At 41.5% G+C, this 17,551-nt stretch overlaps 2 protein-coding genes across 3 annotated transcripts in view; both read left to right on the top strand.

The window, feature by feature from the left end:
• The window catches only part of LEMD3 (LEM domain containing 3), a 48,923-nt gene extending 40,797 nt beyond the window's left edge, over positions 1–8,126 (top strand). For both annotated transcript variants that reach the window (XM_071802489.1, XM_065842549.2), the window contains 4 exons: positions 4,820–4,901; positions 5,390–5,495; positions 5,594–5,672; positions 5,921–8,126. In XM_071802489.1, the coding sequence (XP_071658590.1) occupies positions 4,820–4,901; positions 5,390–5,495; positions 5,594–5,672; positions 5,921–6,084 (431 nt within the window). In that variant the 3' untranslated portion in view covers positions 6,085–8,126. The remainder of the gene's footprint in view (positions 1–4,819; positions 4,902–5,389; positions 5,496–5,593; positions 5,673–5,920) is intronic.
• Positions 8,127–9,073: 947 nt separating this feature from the next.
• Positions 9,074–17,551, top strand: part of MSRB3 (methionine sulfoxide reductase B3) — an 85,934-nt gene continuing 77,456 nt past the window's right edge. The window contains 3 exon segments of the mRNA XM_065855961.2: positions 9,074–9,189; positions 9,191–9,229; positions 9,231–9,302. Of these exon segments, the coding sequence (XP_065712033.1) occupies positions 9,100–9,189; positions 9,191–9,229; positions 9,231–9,302 (201 nt within the window). The 5' untranslated portion in view covers positions 9,074–9,099.

Below are 17,551 nucleotides of genomic sequence, written 5' to 3'. Positions count from 1 at the left end.
AGCTTTTTGCTCTGTGTTACCTAGAATATGTACTTAAGACTTCATGCTTTATGTTGAATAGGATATGGTAAGACCTGTCCTGTTTCAGTCCTTTTTAAAGCAATTTTTCTCCTTTTCTTATTATGTTTGTAGTTCATCAAAGATCTTGGAAGAACTGAAATTGCATACTTTAGCTCTAACAGAAGGGCATGGAAATAGGAGTGGCTGACATTACGTAGGTCATTTGGGCTCTATATACCTTACTAGTCAGCAGGCAAAGCCAATTTTCACATGCAAAGGCTCTTTCTATTCTACATTCCTTGTTTTCCTATGACTGTTGGAAATAGTTCCATTATGTAAGTCTCTTAGTTTTTGCACAGCTGTTTCTTTCTTGATGTTAGGAATTCTACATGTGTGTGTCTCTTTCTTCATTTTTGGAAGTATCAATCAACTGGAACTAAGTTTGCCCTCCTGTTTTGAGAAGTTCATAAATCTGCTCTTCAAGAGTGCTAGATCCTGAGCAAACTCAATACGTACAAAATCAGAATGAACTGTTGGGTTTGAATCCTGTGAATAAATTTCAAGGTCACATTTTTATTTTATTTTTTTTTACCCTCTGTGGCCTGGTAGTGCACAGTAACTAGAGTATATGCAGTCGAAAAAGTAAGCCTCCTCACCTGTCAGTGTGTACTAGGATATTGGTAGATGATGGCATGCATTCTGCAAATGGGACCTGTAACATGCGTGAAGATCTAGGCTCTGTTGTCTGTTAGCATGTAGAATTCAAGCATCACTGTGACATTTTGCTAAGTCCTTCAGGATGCAGCTTGTTTTGACGGACAGTTTGGGAGGTTTTGTTTTACTGGGTCAGAATAGAGTTGGGTGGGCTTCCTTTGAAATATTACCTACTGGATACATTAGATGTCCAAAAAAAGGTAAACTCATTGTATGATGATGGACAAATATCAGTGATGCTGTGAAAACAATTCACAAGAGAATTGTCACCTGAAAAACCATGTTGATCATACCAAAATGTGGTTAAATCAGTGGGTAAAAAAAAAATACTTAGAGTGTGTTCAGTTTTCTGTTGAAAGAGCAGATACTATTGTCCTATCATGCCTTTGATAACTGGAGCTCTAAAAAATAAGGAATAGTTAGGCAAAGCTCCATTGTAGCTAAGCTAAGAGCAGTAGCTAACGTTCCTTGATAGCTCAGGAGATGAGATAAAGAGGTTCTCTGAAGTGCCACATCTAGGGTGATATTTCATCCTGCAGCGTGGAAGGTAACCTGTTACCTTGGGTGAATGACACCCCTCCTCCCTGGCTTGTGAGAATATAATCCTGACTCAATGTTAAAAAAAGCAGCTCTATTCTTAACTGTGGAAAATATTTTATGCTTGTTTTAAAACGCTGTATCAATCCCATGCTGGTCTTCTGTAACTGGACCTGACAATATTAAACCCCAAGTCAACCACACTCTCCTCTGATAATAACATTTAGTAATATTTTTATTTCAGTTTCTTTTCAGATTGATTTCCTCTTTACTGAAGAACCTTTGTGTTGTGTGAAAGTATGTAGCTTTGACATTTTCAGCTAAATGTTTCGTCTTTTGTTCTTGCCTTTGATAAGAAGGGTTAGTGCTTAATAAATTAGTTATCTGTGGCCTAACGTGAATAAATCTGTTCTACAGAAACATGGTTACCTATATTTGATGCAAGTCTTCAACCTTATCAGCTGCATCAAATTCACATCTAAAGATCTATTGGGCTGGTTTGTTATCCATAGTGGTGATACTAGGGAATCCCTTCACTGCAAGAATAAAGTAGCAATTCAGGACATTTAGGAAGATATACTACAATTTCTTAGATGTTAATTTTGAAGTCTCTGCAAGAGCCAAGTCTTCCATCATAGACATATTCCAGTCACAGCAATAGAGAGGTTGTTGAAAGCACTCACTTTTAGCTGTTGCTGTTCTTTGAATCTGGAATGATAGAGTCATATTCAGTTTCAGGTAATAAAACAAAGTACATCATGACTGAAATATGAAGTGGCATCTCTTTCTTGAAGTTGCTCACTAGTCCCAAAGGGGAATTTATGAAAGTCCTAAAAATTTTCTTGTCGGTGACTCATTGCACAAAGTTGTGCTTCTGCTTTCCTATTTCATCTCCACCATTTTACCCTCATCTTGCAAGTTTTACTGTTGAGACCTCTTTAGGAAAAGAAATGACAGGTGAGGTGTTTAGTTATTGTGTAGCTTAGACTGGTATCACAAAAGAATGCCTGCATGTGCTCTTATAGGGAAGAGAATATTTTGTATGCTCCATGCCAGTGTAGTTTTCTCAAATAATCACTACTATAATCTGAATAGGTTTGTTGGTTAAACTTGCTCTTTTGGGAGGAACATGGCAGCGGGAGGCAAATTAATTCTTATAGGTGTGTAATGAAGTTCAAGAGACATCTGTTAACTATGCTATTTTGAATTGTGCTGTGTAGGTACAGCATTATTTTTTCTTTGCCTGTGTCTTTTCTAGCCTCTCCTTTTGGTCCCACTTCTAGCATACATTTCAGTGCTTATTATTGTGCTAGCATTTATTTGTACATTTCTGATTTCTGTGGCCATTTATTTCCTTGTACACAAAAACCTCCATCCAAGTAGCAGAACTTTTTAATTTATAATGACTTTGAGATATTGAGAAAGAGCAAAATTAATCTTTATTTTCATGTATTGCCCTGGGCCCACTTGCTCTACTAGTATGATGTTACACTAAGTTAGTAGAAGATAAGTTTTGCGCCAGTGCTGATGGTGTGCTCTTGCTGAAGTCATCTCTGCAAGCACTTGAGATCTTCCAATCAAGAGCACATCAGGATTATTAGACATTAGAGCTTGGGTTCTATAGGTATCTGCACTAAAGCGTGCATTCCCCATATAGTTACTTTTGCATAGCTCAGTGATGTAGCTGCTGCCTTAAACAACAGCATGGTTTCTTTTTCTGGAGTTCATAAACAGCTTGCAGAAATATTGATCCTCTGGACCTAGGGTCTCTGCAAATAAGCTCACCATGCTCTATCCTTGGATTAAAACCATGCGCTGAATAAACCTAGCTATTAGCAATCAGCACATAATTTCATCAACCCCACACCTTTTCAGGTCCAGGTCCATGACTAGGCCACCCCAGATCACCTTCTCCAGTATGGTGTGGTGCCCCAATGTACAATATGCTAGTGACATTTCACCCTCCCCTTGATCTGCTGGAGCCAACCTACATGAGTAAGGTAAATCCATTTATTTTTCAATGTTGCTTAGTTCTGTAAAGTTTTTATTGTGTACCCTATGCATAACTTTTAATCAAGGGCAAAAAACTTTACAAAACCATGTGCTATTGAAAAAGGACTTGTCCTTAAACTATAGGCAGCTCAGAGATAGATGCAGTGTCACCAGCATATTTAGAAATCTATTCCTAAGAAAAAAAACAGTTGTTACAGATGTTGGTGACTTGGACTCTGTGTGTGTATACTCTAATAAGAACATTTTTAGTTATTTGAGGAACTTATGGTAGGTTCCATATGAGATTTGGAGGCCACCTCTTCTAGTTGGTTATCTTTTTTTTGCCTCAGGGATTTCTTAAGGTGCAAGTTTCTCTACGCCGTATCTGCAGACAGTGAATTTTCTCTTGGTTAGTGCTCATCTCTCACGTGCGAAGTCTTCCATATGACTGCATTTCTTCTGCGTGACAGGGTTTTTGGTGTGGTGACGTGCAGAAGAGTGGTTCATGTATTCTGGATATACTTGCAAGATTTTAATTTTAAAAGATCAGCAGTAAGAAGCACTGGCATGTAGTGTCATCTGCCCAAAACTGAGACTTCTTTCTAACACTTGGAACATAACACCTTGAACCTGTCAGACTCTTGCAAAGTGGGGATTCCAAAGGAGAAGCATTAGCATCAGTTTGGAGTATCACTTTGTCTTGTTGAGATCTTTAATCTTACTTTTAAACTCTTCAATCTACTCATCTCAAGTCTTCAAAGCAAAACTTCCTTCAAGCCTTTGAGGTTGTTTTACCAAGTTATCCCCTTCCATTTGTGTTGCTGCTTTGTTGGTCCTTCTCAAGGTGTGGAACTACCTTATTTGAATCTGAAGGGCTCCTTTATTCCGTTTCTCATGGTGCGGTCTTCTGTTGTGACTCCCACAAGCAGAACTTGTGAACTTTAGAGAAGTTAATATTTACTCTAGAACTTCAGAGTGCATTTCATGGGATCATTCAGCTTTGAAAGAGTTACTCCATTACTTTTAACATCTGTTTTTCTTCTTACATCTTCTCACATCTGTTGTTATTGCAATAGAGATGCAATACAACATCCATCTAAGTGTCTTCCTATTTCTTAGTTAGATGGGCAGTATATTGCCCAAAAAGGACGAAATGAAAATTCATCAGGCAGTTAAAACTGTGAATGGTTAACCTGCAGCTCAAAAAAATGTGCTCCAGATGTTAAGAATGTCTGTCTTTTCATGGAGATGTAATGCAAATATTTTCTCTTCATCTGTATGGTCTTTTTTTAAATATCCTGAATTCTTTCCGTGTACTATGGCCTGGATATAAGGGAGTGCATTATCTTTTAAAATGTAGAAGTTGTAAATCTAAAAAATTCACTTAAGTGTGGTATGTGTTTTTCAGTGCAGAACACAACTGTGGGGAACTTAATTTGCTCAAAGCTTTTCATAGATGAAGGAAAGTATTCTTTTGAGTAAAACCAGAAACGCTATAATGTATAAAGTTGACAGCTGTTAACTAGGTGGTATTTTGCATGTCATTAAACACTATTAAATTTATTTTTCTTTGTAGCATTTCATCTAGATAGAAGAAATTCACCACCAAACAGCTTGACACCATGTCTAAAGATTCGCAATATGTTTGATCCAGTTATGTAAGTAAAACCAGTTATCCATCTGTATTTCTGTATTCTTCTGGAAAGGTCCATTTTTTTCCTCTGAGTAAAGGGGCAGAGCCCCTTCTTCTGCATCTCCTGCTCCTCTTCCATGGCAGTATGAATAGCCTAGGAGTGGCCTTCTCCTTGGAATGGTGGCCAGGATCTCTGAGCAGGTGTGAGAAGATGAGTTTATGACTGTGATTTCAGACAGGAAGGTGATGGCAGGCTGCTGAAAGGGCAGGATACACATCCCCCCACCTCAGTTACAGATTATTCCATTAGATGGTTAGGGTTGGATTTTCTAATGTGGACCGTAAAACCTGATTTACTGATTGTTCAATTGCTAAAGTACTACATGTGTCCCAAAGGCACTTAACAGAAAATTATGTCAAGTTACAGAGAAACCAGACTCGGTGGGGAAGGATGAGATTGTTGTCAATGTTTAAAAATGGTGTGCTTAATTAAATTTTTCATTGTTTGCATAGGGAAATAGGTGACCACTGGCACCTAGCAATTCAAGAAGCAATCTTGGAGAAATGTAGTGATAATGATGGAATTGTTCATATTGCTGTTGACAAAAATTCACGTGAGGTAAGTGTCTTTGCAGTAACATCCTAATGCTTTCTTTATCCTTGTCTTTTGGACTTAAATAAAGGTTTTGGTGGTTTGCTTGTTTTTTCTTAATGCAGGGTTGTGTATATGTGAAGTGTCTCTCTCCAGAGTACGCTGGAAAGGCTTTCAAGGCATTACATGGCTCTTGGTTCGATGGTAAGAACTGGGGGTTTATAGCAAACATGGGTGGAAATGATAAGATGGGTGCACTTGGAGTTATTTTAAATGGAGAAGGGTTTTATATATAAAGTATTGAGCTGTAACAAAAGCTGGATCTTTTTAGTAGTCATTAATGGGGAACCCAATTTCAGTGTAATGATGTGATTGTGTGTGTTACATCCTGAAGGAAAATGTAATAATGCTGAACTAGAAGGTTTCTATTTTCCTATTTCTTTGCCTCATAGGAAAGCTGGTAACTGTAAAATACCTGCGACTAGATCGGTATCATCATCGTTTTCCCCAGGCTCTTACTAGTAACACTCCACTGAAGCCATCAAACAAACACATGAACTCTATGTCACATCTGCGTCTTCGGACAGGCACAACTAATTCTCAGGGAAGTTCCTGAGAAGACTTTCTACAACTGCTAGGACTGTTACTTGCAACAGGAGTTTTCCTGTTTGGCTGCCGTCTTCCTTTTTTAGTGCTTTTTGTATGTAATACTTTAATGAATTAAATAAAAGTTTGAACGTTCCAGAAATCTTGTTTCCAAAGGGACTTAGCAATGAGGCAGTAATACTGAGCTGACAAAAGAAACCAATTGCTTCAGGAAGTTTTTCTGTGACTATAGTAAACCAACACATTTAAGTTTTGCATGAGGAATACCAACTTCATCATACGTTTTTCACATGTGGTGACTGTATTTTTGCACCAAGAAGTGTTTTTGATAAACACAAAAGCATGGAGAAATGACAACTTCCTGTATTTCCATAGTTTCCTGTGAAATAATCTTGTGGGTATTTTGTAACAACCAACCTACAGTTCCTGATGGTGAATAAGTTAAATTTCTTTTTCAGTCAATTTTATTTTTTTTTGTTGCTGTATAAGAATCTTTTTCTGCAGCTGGGGTATGGGGAAAGTTAATCTGGCATTAGTGGTTGCATATAAGTGTGAGGGGAAAACAGACTGAGTGCGGATGTACTAGGCTTTGTATATAAATGTAAATGCTGGTGGTGGCAAAAATGGTTGTGTTCTGTGAGGATGTCTGCATTGAAGCAGTGAATAAGCTTCCTATTTTATTCAAAACCTAATGTTTTATATGGTTTTGGCTGTACAATGACAAGAGGCCAAATACCTTGAAGTATTAGATACAGGTTAAATATCTTTTATAGGTTTTATATTAAAATACCTGACTATGATTTTGTGTGAAAGGTCTGATACCAATTGTAATGAATTCAAATTTGTGAGCAATAAAGAAACAATTGGCAGATACTGGAAAAATATTTTGTGAAAAGCTGTATTTATTATTACAATTGCCAGGGCTGTGACAAAATACGGTTGGGATTGAGTGACTTTCCCAATACATTATAACTTGTTTTAACAAATCAGTTACCTGTTAAAATTTTAAAAGGTACATGCTTCCTTGCAACAATTTTGGCAGATGTGAACTAGACGTACAGCTGGCAGTACATTTTGTGATTCCAGGCTTGTAAACTTACTAACATTTACCTAGAAGTACAAAATTGTTGCGGAGAAGCTTAGTTGCAAATCTAAGATTATTTGCTTTACTAATCCCCACTCCTACAACAATTTTATCTAATTATCCAACTGAATATCCTGTAGAAGGTGAGACTGGAAGCACACCAGTCCCACAGATTTTACTGAAATTCACTTTACTTTGTAGATATGATGGATTTGCAGCATGAACTTGCACAAATAATGCACGTTTTTATTACGGTTAAGTAAACATGATGCACACTATTCTGCAACAGAAAATCCTATTGTGCCTTACCTTTGTGCTTTTGTGGGCACCATGTTTATTATTGGAGAGTTTGTTAACTGAAAAATTTTAAATCCTCAGTTTTATGTCTCAGATGCTAATGAATGAGTATATATAATATATAATCAGCCATGCAGAACTCTACTTACCAAGGACAAGTACATATTTTTGATGGGTAAGTAGATTGTGCCAGGTCTGGTAGATTTTGATGAGTTTTACTATATACATATATGTATATGTATAATATACATGTATATGTATTATATATATGTATATAAACTAATGTTGTTGTATTTGATGTGCATCATAGTGATTTGTTAACCTGACCTTAGTGACACCCCATCTTGTGACCTGTTGCAAGAGTGAATGTAAAAATAGTTGTGGCATTTTAAAAGGTCGCCTTGATGCAAATGCATCTATCTTGCTTCTGAAATATATTTCTTGTAAACACTGTACATTTTATTATTGTAATATGTACTATTATGCAGCTTATTTTACCTTAAACTGTTAAGTTGACCAATATCCCTTCCTGCAAGACAGAGGGGAATGTGTATAATACCTGAACATCAGAGAAAAATCAGATGTTTGTTGTAATTTGTCACCCTGTCCTGTAAAAACAAACAAAAAAAAACCAAACCAAACTCGAATTAAAGGTTTATTAGGGGCTTTTATATGCGTCTCACCTTCTAGATATTTGGATGTCTGTTGGGTTCAGGTACTTTTGTTCATCTAGGGTGTGAGGGGGGGGAAATTAATGCATCATAGTCACCTAACTTTTAATGTTTGTTAGGATTTGAAGCTGAGCAGATGCTGCTGGGAGTTGAAAAACACAACTGGGCTTCCCTTAAGTGTGTCGTTTGTCAGAATCACACGGGGGGGGATGGGATATTACCTTGATTTCTAAGTCCAGGGGAAGGTGATGTTGTCAGATGTGTTAAGTGATAGGGGTGAATAGTCTTAGCCATGTGTTTGCAGCTTATTTCTAGTATTTTGAGAGAAAGTCCTCAAATGGATTTTGATAGATGACAACGCACAATTGTTTTGGTGATGATTTGTACTGAAGGATCGTGGGGAAGGAAGATCAAAGAAGGTGCATTCGTCTGTTACGGATGTGCTTTTGCCCAGCTCACTTCTAGCTCTTCCTTGTGGAAGGAGAATGGGAGGAGGGAGAATTGTGTTGCAATTCTGCTTCCCCCTCCTATTTTTTTTTCTTGAGTATACGGAAGGGGGTCATTAAGAGCCGTCTTAATTTCGCTGTGCCTGATAAAAGTCAGATCAGTCAGTCGACGTCTGGCCGCCAGTGGGAGCCGCGGGCCAGAGCCACCGTGCCCCGCAGCGCCGCGGCTGCCGCCGCCCGGCCCGGCCCCGGCACAGCCCTGGGCTCCGCGCAGGTAGGTCAGGGGCAGCCCCCCGGGAAGGGGCGTCGGGGCCGTGCGCCCGGCTCTCCCCGGCCGCCTCGGAGCAGCAGGAAAATGAATTTAAAAAATTAAAAAGCGAGAAGGTGCTTGGTTGGTCTGTCCGGGGCGCACCCTTTAAATTAAAGGCGAGCGCGGTCGCGCCGGCTGCCCGGGCTCAGGCCTCCCCCTCCAGCGGTGCCGGGGGCGGCCGCTCCCGCTCCGCCGGGCCGGGTGTCTCCGCGGCTTCATGTTCATATTTGGCGTTGGCCGCCGGTGCCCAGGAATTTCCCGTCATGCTCCCCGGGCGGCGGGCCCGTCACTGCGATCCCGGGGGGCGGGGGGGACCGGGGCCGCTCGCTCGCTCCCTCGGGCCTCTCCTCATGCGCGCTGCGCCGCCGCCGCTCGTCTCCGCGCTCTGCCTGGCGCTGGCGGCCGCCGCAGGAGCCGCAGGTAGGAGCCGCGGCGGGCGGCTGCCCCTCCGGCCCCGGCCGCCGCTCCGCGGGGAGGGCGGGCCGGGGGCTGCAGCCGGGGGCAAGGGGAGGAGCTGCCCCGGCGGCGCGGGGGGCCGGGCCGCACCTGCTGGGGCCGCGGCGGAGGGTGGCGGGGCGGCCGCCGGGCGGTGGGGGGCGGGCCAGGAGCCGGTTCCCGCTGAGGGAGACCCTGACGGGGTCCCGCGGCGGTCGGCGGGGGGCAGGGTCGGTGCTGGGGTTGGTCCTCGTTTCGGGGAGCGAGGCCCCGGCAAGGTTTGCGCTCCGTCCGTCCCGGCCGTGCGGCTGTGCTGTCCCCGGGGGCGCCGCGGCGCCGGGACCCGCGAACACGGCGCGCAGACCCCCGGCTCCGAGTGCCCTTTGCTATCGCTGCTGCTGCTGACTCAGAAACGAGGTAAATAGTTTCTGGGAGGTACAGCGAAATAGTTGGTTTGGTGAAGCAGCGGCTTGACCGAGTGCGTAATTAGTTCAGTTCTGCTGCGGTCGCCGGGTCGGTAAATTGTGCTTTGTTGGTCGAAAAAGCTTAAACTTCACGTACGCATTCAGAATTTGATGGTATTTTTTTCCCAGGGAGCTCAATGTGCATGCCTGCTGGGTTTGTTTTGTGTTACGCTACAAATGTAGTTGATGCAAAGAATAAAGTATAATTTGTTTCTTACTGCCCCCTTTCCAAGTTAATGCAGTTGTACTTGATGCATCTTAATACTCCTGGAAATAGAAATGAGGCTCAATTAACTTCCTGTAATATTTGACAAATTGCTATAAATGCTGACTTTTCTGCTTGGGCTGAAATTCCAGTCATCATCCTCTAAGCATAAAGACTGAAGGCGCAGTGATCTTAAACAGGGGTAACCACATACTAAAAATAACAAATCTGATGATGGGTATCTACAGATAAGGCTAGATGCCTACTGTTATCTAGCAGTAAACGTCAGACCTCTGTCAGAGTTCTGACCTTAGGTGCAGCTTTTAGGAAAGTATAGAGCCTTATATACGTCATGCTTTTAGTTGTTTGTCTTTTAAGCTTCCTGTTGTTACTGTTAAAATGCTTCTGAAACTGTGCTCTCTTGATAGAAAGATGTTGGAATGCGATATCTGCATAGGCAGATACTTGCTTTACCGATACAGCTTGTTTATGGCAAGTGGTCTGGAAATGGCAGAGCCGTCTCCCCTCGTGCTGTGGCACCGAGTCATTCATCAGAATCCAGTGTTTAATGCTTAGAATTTGTCCTGTTTATGTTCTTGCCCTCCCTGAACTGACACAAGTGCTTGCCGTCTTATTTAATGATGATCCCCAACTTTTTATTGCGCTGCTGCGTGCCTTCGCACTTCGTCATGATTCCTTGTCTGCCAAATTTGGTTGGTAACTGTGCCCTTTAAGTCTGATTCTGGAAGTGGTTTCCATGTGGCTTGTCATCTTAATCAGACGTTTGCTCATAGTTTCTAAAAGAATCGCCTGCCTTGCTGTGGACAGGGCTTATTTTAGAACAGTATTTCTTAATTGTCTTTTAAAATTTATGTGGGGAATTAAATATGGTGAATAGCTTAACCAGAATTACTAAATAATCCTGGAATTCTGAGATGAAAGATTTTAATTTTTTTAAATAAAGTTCTGCCTTTATTTCTCAAAACCACTAAAGTTAATGGAGTTAAGCCATATATAGTTCAGTCCAGAATGTGGTTGGTTGGTCCTTTTCCTGTCTGACGTTTCTTGGAATTTTATAATGCACATTCAAAAAGGTCTCTTAGAAGGAAAACGTATTTCTATTTTTCGCCAAAAAGCAACGTCTCTGAAAGTAGTGCGTTTGTATGTGGGATAACGTTTCTATATTTGGTAGCAAAGCCATATAAAGCAGTTGATCCTAGACAAAAATAAAATCTTTTGACTGGATGACCTTGCTTATTTTTCCAAGTGGTGGTGGTTATATGCTCTCACACGGATTTGGTTAATACATATTTTAATGTTTGTACGTACCATAAGAATTCCTTACAGCTGTTCAATAAAGGAAACTGGCACATGAGGAAGATATTTGGTCCTTTGCCCTGATATTTATGAAGGTATGGGAGGATCTTGTTTACCTACTCATGTTTTGTCAGCTTTGTAAGGTGATAACTTTTTTCTATATCATTGGAGGTCCAACCTACTGATTACATTAGAAATACTAGAAAATTAGATTTCCCTTTTAGGTGGAAAGTTAAAAGTTCCTTTGTTATTTATTTTAAAAGATGGGGGAATAGGAGGGAGAAGGAGGAGAGAAGAGGTCGCTCTGCTAAGGATTTAATCTTCTCAGCCAGAAGGTTAAGAAGTCTGCTGTCTGCATCTGACTGGCATCGCCACAAGCTCGCGATGCAGTAAAGCCATCCAATTTTGAGATGGCTTTGTTGAGCTGCATAATTCACGTGAGTGTGTCCTCATTACACAGCAATACTCAAGCTACACGCAGCGTTATATAATATTAGTCATAGGTGGGGAATATGACCCTCTTTCCCCCTTTTTATTATTTTTCTTTTTCCATTGAAAGCCACAGTTTCAGCAGCGCCCAGGCTATGAACTTAAGCTGTGGAGGCTTTAGCTGCTGGGAAAGTGGGATAAACAATCAGCCTAATTTTAGCTTGGTCTAGTCCTGATTTGTTTAAGGGTCCCTTTAGCCAGAAGACCCCAGAAAAATGGACTCGCAAATGCCTGGTGTATTTATGACAGTGTGTTCAGGAATTAATGTAGAATGAAGTAGCGTACAGATTTATCTTTCTCTGAGTAACTCTGAAGTTGGTATGCTTGTTTTGGAACAGACTCCAAGGCTAGATGGAAATAGGGTGTTTCTCTGGAATAATTGTGTCCATACATGGAATTATGTAGAGGCTACTTTCTCCACACAAGCCAGAGGTCTTTAAAACATAACAACAAAAAACCTGTCAGCTTTTGGTGCATTTTTTTAATGGGCTTATAGAATAAGAAGTGGCTACAAGTTAGCTTTCCCTTCCCTCACTCTTGTCCCTTCTGTAGGATTGTATTATTATCTTTTTGGATACTTCATTTGCCTCAGAAAGATCTTAGGTTCTCAGTAAACTATTAATAAGTTCTAGCTGGAAGAAAAAAAGGCACAAAACTAAAGATTTAAGTCCTCCTCTGTTGAAATTTGTGAATGTATAACAAGCTAGCAGTGTTTTAAAAGTAATTTCCAACCAACCGCTTAAGAAAGCGAAGGGAGCACATATTACATCATCAACTTCTACCAGAATATGAAGAATGTAATTCTGGGTTTTAACGGAGATTTTTGTGTCCTTAATCTATGAAGAAGTGTTTTGTCTGAAAATAGGGCAGAAGAATTCTTTGGGAACCCCATTTATGGTGAGGTAATTGGAAATTAGAATTTATCTGCTTAGCTCTAGCCTTCTAGTTCTTATTTAGCAACCTCAATTCCAATAGCATTATGTGAAAACCACACAATCTAGCAGCTGGTATGTGGAATAAAGAGGCTTTTCTCAGGAAGGAGTTGAAGACCCGAGCAACTGAACTACACTAGCCCAAAAGAGACAAGAACAATACTTAAACTTATAAGGTGCTAACATGGTTTTGCTGTCTTCACAGACTTAAGTGGTAGTTTAGCATTGTTTTGTGATATGATTAGTAGCATAAATACTTCTTTATTTAGGGTGAGCAGTGGTAACAATCCTTACAGAGCGTCTTGCATTTGAACATGATTTAGCTTGTGAGTGTTGCACGAAGTTTAAGGACGGGACTTGTGCGGTGCTCCCCAGTTCACTCTTTCAGTAGCTTCTGAGCATCAGGATTAATGATTTCTTTGAAATGTGGGCAGCAGCATAGCAGAACATACATAGTGTGCTAATGCATTGTTTTGTTGGGAAGCGTTAACCACATCCGAGAAATCTTAAGAGTCACATCATGCATGGCATTTGGAAGTATTTCCCCAGGGGGTCTCTTTAACTCCTTATTCTTGCAAACAGGGACAAGGCCTTTGCGTTTCACCTGATGGAAAACAAATCCCTTCTACCAGGGCATAACAATAGCGCTGATGGAAAGTAGCTGCCAAATGCCACCGCTTTCACTCCAACCACACAATGAAAATAGGAAAATAAAAAAATCAACAGAAGGAACCTTAGCAGCTTCCTGGGGAAGTGTGGTCTGTGCCAGTCGTCACCAAAAGAAAACAGCCCAGAGAGCGTTTGTTCGGTCTGGCCAAGGGGTTGCCCTGTTCTTGTTCCTCTCTGTTCCCTGCTCTGTGGTTCTCAGGGAAATCTGCAGACGAGGCTGTGCCGCCAGCTGCACGCATGGAGGGTCCAGGTGATTTTAAACACTTTGAGGACCCGTGTGGTGGGTGGGCTGGGGTGAGAGCCGTGGGAGTGTCCTGGTCAGTTCATGTGGCAGGTGTTTGACAGCATGGTGAACCTGGCCTTGGGGTTGCTGCAGCTGGTGCAAGAGCAAGTCTTGGTTTGATGTAAATCACTGTGGTTCCCTACACTGACTAAGAAAAATGGTTGCCTTTGTACAAGCAGGCTTTGCCACCTGGGTCAGATTGTCACCAGGGTGCTGCTGGGAGGAAGATTGATACTAAACATAAAACCAAGGCAGGTCCCTCCTTATGTGTCCTGTTGATGAACAGTGATGACTTACACCCAGTTCAAGTCAAATTTGTACTAGTGAGTGACTGACAGTGTACCAATCCAGTCTTAATGATGGTGAAACCAAAGCTCTCAGACCAGATTGATGACACTTCTGCTTCTTCACTCCAACAGCACAGTAGCCATAGCACAGGTTTGTTGGAGAAAATGGAGTAAGAAAGGAACAGATGCGCAGGCTGCCAACTCAGGAACAGGTGGAAAAGTTGAGGTAGATCAGCCAAATGCAGAAACTCCACAAATAAAGTGATCTGGGTTTTTTGTAGCTTCATCATCTCTGCTTTCTAATGGTTGCAGGAAAATCAGCACCATTTGTGGGTACTGTACTTTTAAACTGTATACTTGCTTTTTCATATTGTTTTCAGGATTAAAATCAGTGTTTCATTATGTCTTTTGTATATACAATGGAAAGGTACTCTGTGCTGACAACACACCTTTTAAAATCTGGTTTCATAAGAGAAACCAAATTGTCTGTGTACATACTTGTTCTGTGGGCTCGGTCGTTTCCGTAAAAGCAAGAACACCTCAGGGACATGATGTCCATTGACTCCTGTAGCAAATTAGTGGCTCACTCAGGAAGGGACCAAGCAGACACTGCTGGTTTCTGATCTTCTGCAGAGCCTGGCATCCCTCATCCAAAAACTCAAGGTGGTTTTGCTGCTTGCCTCTGAACTTGACTTGTACCAAACTATTTGAGCAGTTGTTGACCCACACTGGGAAGGATCGCAACTGGTACTTTGCAAGACTGTAAGACTCTGCCTGTAAAGTCCTTTAAAATGTAAGATACAGTAGCTGTCTGAGGGAAAACAAGCCTTTTTTTGTTGCTCTGTTATGGATGAATTGCAGAGTAATACATTTTCATCTAAAATAGGACAAGCAAGTAATAACTGTGACAGTAATATGGACAGTGTAATACTTGGGTGATGTAATGCCATTTAAGACAAGATGCAGGTTTTCAGAGCATTATCCCATTTCCACAGTCACTCCTTAGTCTAAACAAACCAAGTTCTTAGAATTTTTAATGGGGATTTGGTTTTCTGAACCACTCTCTGGGCTGTCCCTCATTGTCTCTGTCCTGTCCTACACCCCACAGCAGCAGGGTATTGCAGCTGGTACCTCAATGCTGGCTGAAGAGAGCAGATTTCCTCTCCAGCCCCTGCTATTATGCATTATACTTATCTTTTTAATAAACGCTGGATTGTCTTTTTTTTTTTTTTTTTTTTTTTTCTAATAGTATCATACTGTTGGCTCAATTTATTGTCACTGTAACCTTGACATCCTTTTCTGCAGTACTGCTGCTGGTCTGGTATTCTTCCTTTGGGTTTTGTGCATTTGAGGATTTCTTTTGAAGTCCAAATGTGGTTCTTTGTACTTGGCTGTACTGTTTCATCTCACTGATTTCTGAACATTTCTCCAATCTGTTATGACCATCTTGAGTTCTGCTCAGCTCTTTAAAGTGCTTCAGACTCCTTGCATCTGCAGTTTTAGTAAGACTACTTGCTGGGTTTTGACCGTATTTGCTGGGTTTTGACCCTAGTCAGTAGGAGAAGCACTGAACCCACATTCTAGGACCTTGATCCAGAAGGAAGGTGCTTTTCCATTTTGCTCTGTCAAAAAGTATTTGGATTTGCTGTTTTCCTCCTGCCTGTAGAATAAAAAGAAAGACAGAAAGTATGTTGTTTGAGGTTAGATTTTGTCATGTTCATCTTGGTGGCTTACTGCTTTCTAATTTTCAGTTGCCTGCTTATGGGTAGTTTAGTAATTTGTTTCAAAGGCTTTCAGGCTGTTGAAGGTAGGCTTATAGCCCTGTAGTTCACCAGTCGCTCTTTTCTCCCTTGTTACTATGAAAATAGATATTGTCAGCTTAGTCCTCAGATTTTGGAACGGTGCTTGCTCTTTTCTGAATGATGGCCCCAGCTTGTTTCACAAGCCTTGTAGGCTAAATTTCCTGACCTGGCAGAGGAGGAATAGGAGCCTCAGGCAAAGGTTATAGACACAGAATAGCTCCGTCATCTGGGAATATAGTGATTCAACATTAGTGTGACTAATTTCTGATAACCGGTCTCCTATTTATCCAGCTAAAGCACCTGAAGTGAGTTCCTAAGAGTGAAAAGAAAAGCTTGATATCTTTTGATAAAGGTCTCTCTCTCAAAAAACCCCTCACATCTTCATTGACAAGATAGTTCAGTGCAGACCCAAGTGACTGTCATGCTCTGCTGACCATGTGTGTGCAGAGGAAAGTCTGAGCAACAGTGGTAGAATGGCTTGAAACGAATCGCTGAAACTACCTCAGATCATTACTTTTGTTGTTTATTAAAAAAAATTCCCCTCAAATATACTGTCATGCAAGGTCATCTGGGCAGTCAGTCTGTTTCCAGCCTGGTAATCCGTTATGTCTGTTGCTTTCTTTGTATTTGATTACAAGTAGTGAAATTTGCAGGTAGGCTTAACTCACCATAGCTTATGACTTATTTATTATTTGTTTTGTCTAGCAGCTACATAAAATTTGCAAACATATAGAGAAGTTCTATCTGTGAGTATCTATTTAAGTACACATAGAAGTGTAAAAGAATGACAGTCTTTCTGTATATGTATACCAATGCTATAAAAATAACATTCCAAACAAATATATCAGAATTCTAACCAGTAATTGCTGTTTCAAAAAACCTTAGGGTGGACATAGAGCTGCTGTGTCCGTTGTCATTTCAGTTCGATAAGGGGTGCTGAAGGCTGCGTGCTCAGCACTGAGATGCTCTGCAATGAACTGTGGGAGGAGAATGGTCCTGTGCTGGGGACCGAGGGCACCGTGGGGACACAGCTGAGTCCCTGAGCAATTTGTAATGTGTCAGTGAGAGTCCTGCGAAATGTCAGGGGAAAGAGGGACTCCCAATGTTTTAAGTGTAGGATTTCCTTCTTTTTTCTTTTTTCTTTTTTTTTTTTTTTTTGAGCATGAGTCCAAGTAGGACAGAAACACACTGTTTTGGGGCAAGGCTTAATGAAGGTCTTGACAGCAGGCTTCAGCAGGAGGGGCTGCCTGCGGCTGCCGTGCACTACCTCTGCTGATGCAAGTGGAACAGATGTCACTTTTAAGAACAGATTACGCAAAGAAAATGTCCCAACTTATCTTAGAATATCGATGCAGATGGGAACCTGAACTACAGAGCCTTGAAATTAGCAAAAGGCTGAGGGAAGAGGAAAATGAACTTGGTGGCTGGGTTTGTTCCCCCATGGGCAGCCCTGGTGTGTGCTTCTGGGGGGCTCTGGGCAGGACTGTGGGGCTGCTCCTGCCCTGGTCTGTGCTTTTGGGGGGCTCTGGGCAGGACTGTGGGCTGATCCAGCCCCAGCATCAGCAGGCAGGTGGCATCGCCCCTGCCCGCAGGTGGCTTTTAGCCGGGGCCATGGGACCTGACCCTGGAGATAACTCTAATATTAGCCCTGTTGTAGGCTTATGCTAACAGAGCAGGAGAAAGTATTTATGTGGGGCAGGTTGTTGTTGCTGTTGCGTGTTTTTGTTGTTTTTGTTTTGGTTTTTGTTTTGTTTTCATTTTTCCCCAAAGGTAAGTACTTCTTGCT

The sequence above is a fragment of the Patagioenas fasciata genome, chromosome 1 (genome assembly GCF_037038585.1).
Source record: "Patagioenas fasciata isolate bPatFas1 chromosome 1, bPatFas1.hap1, whole genome shotgun sequence".
NCBI classification, from domain to species: Eukaryota; Metazoa; Chordata; class Aves; order Columbiformes; family Columbidae; genus Patagioenas; species Patagioenas fasciata.
Note: the sequence above shows the minus strand (reverse complement) of the source record. Positions and strands in the feature narration are given on the sequence as shown.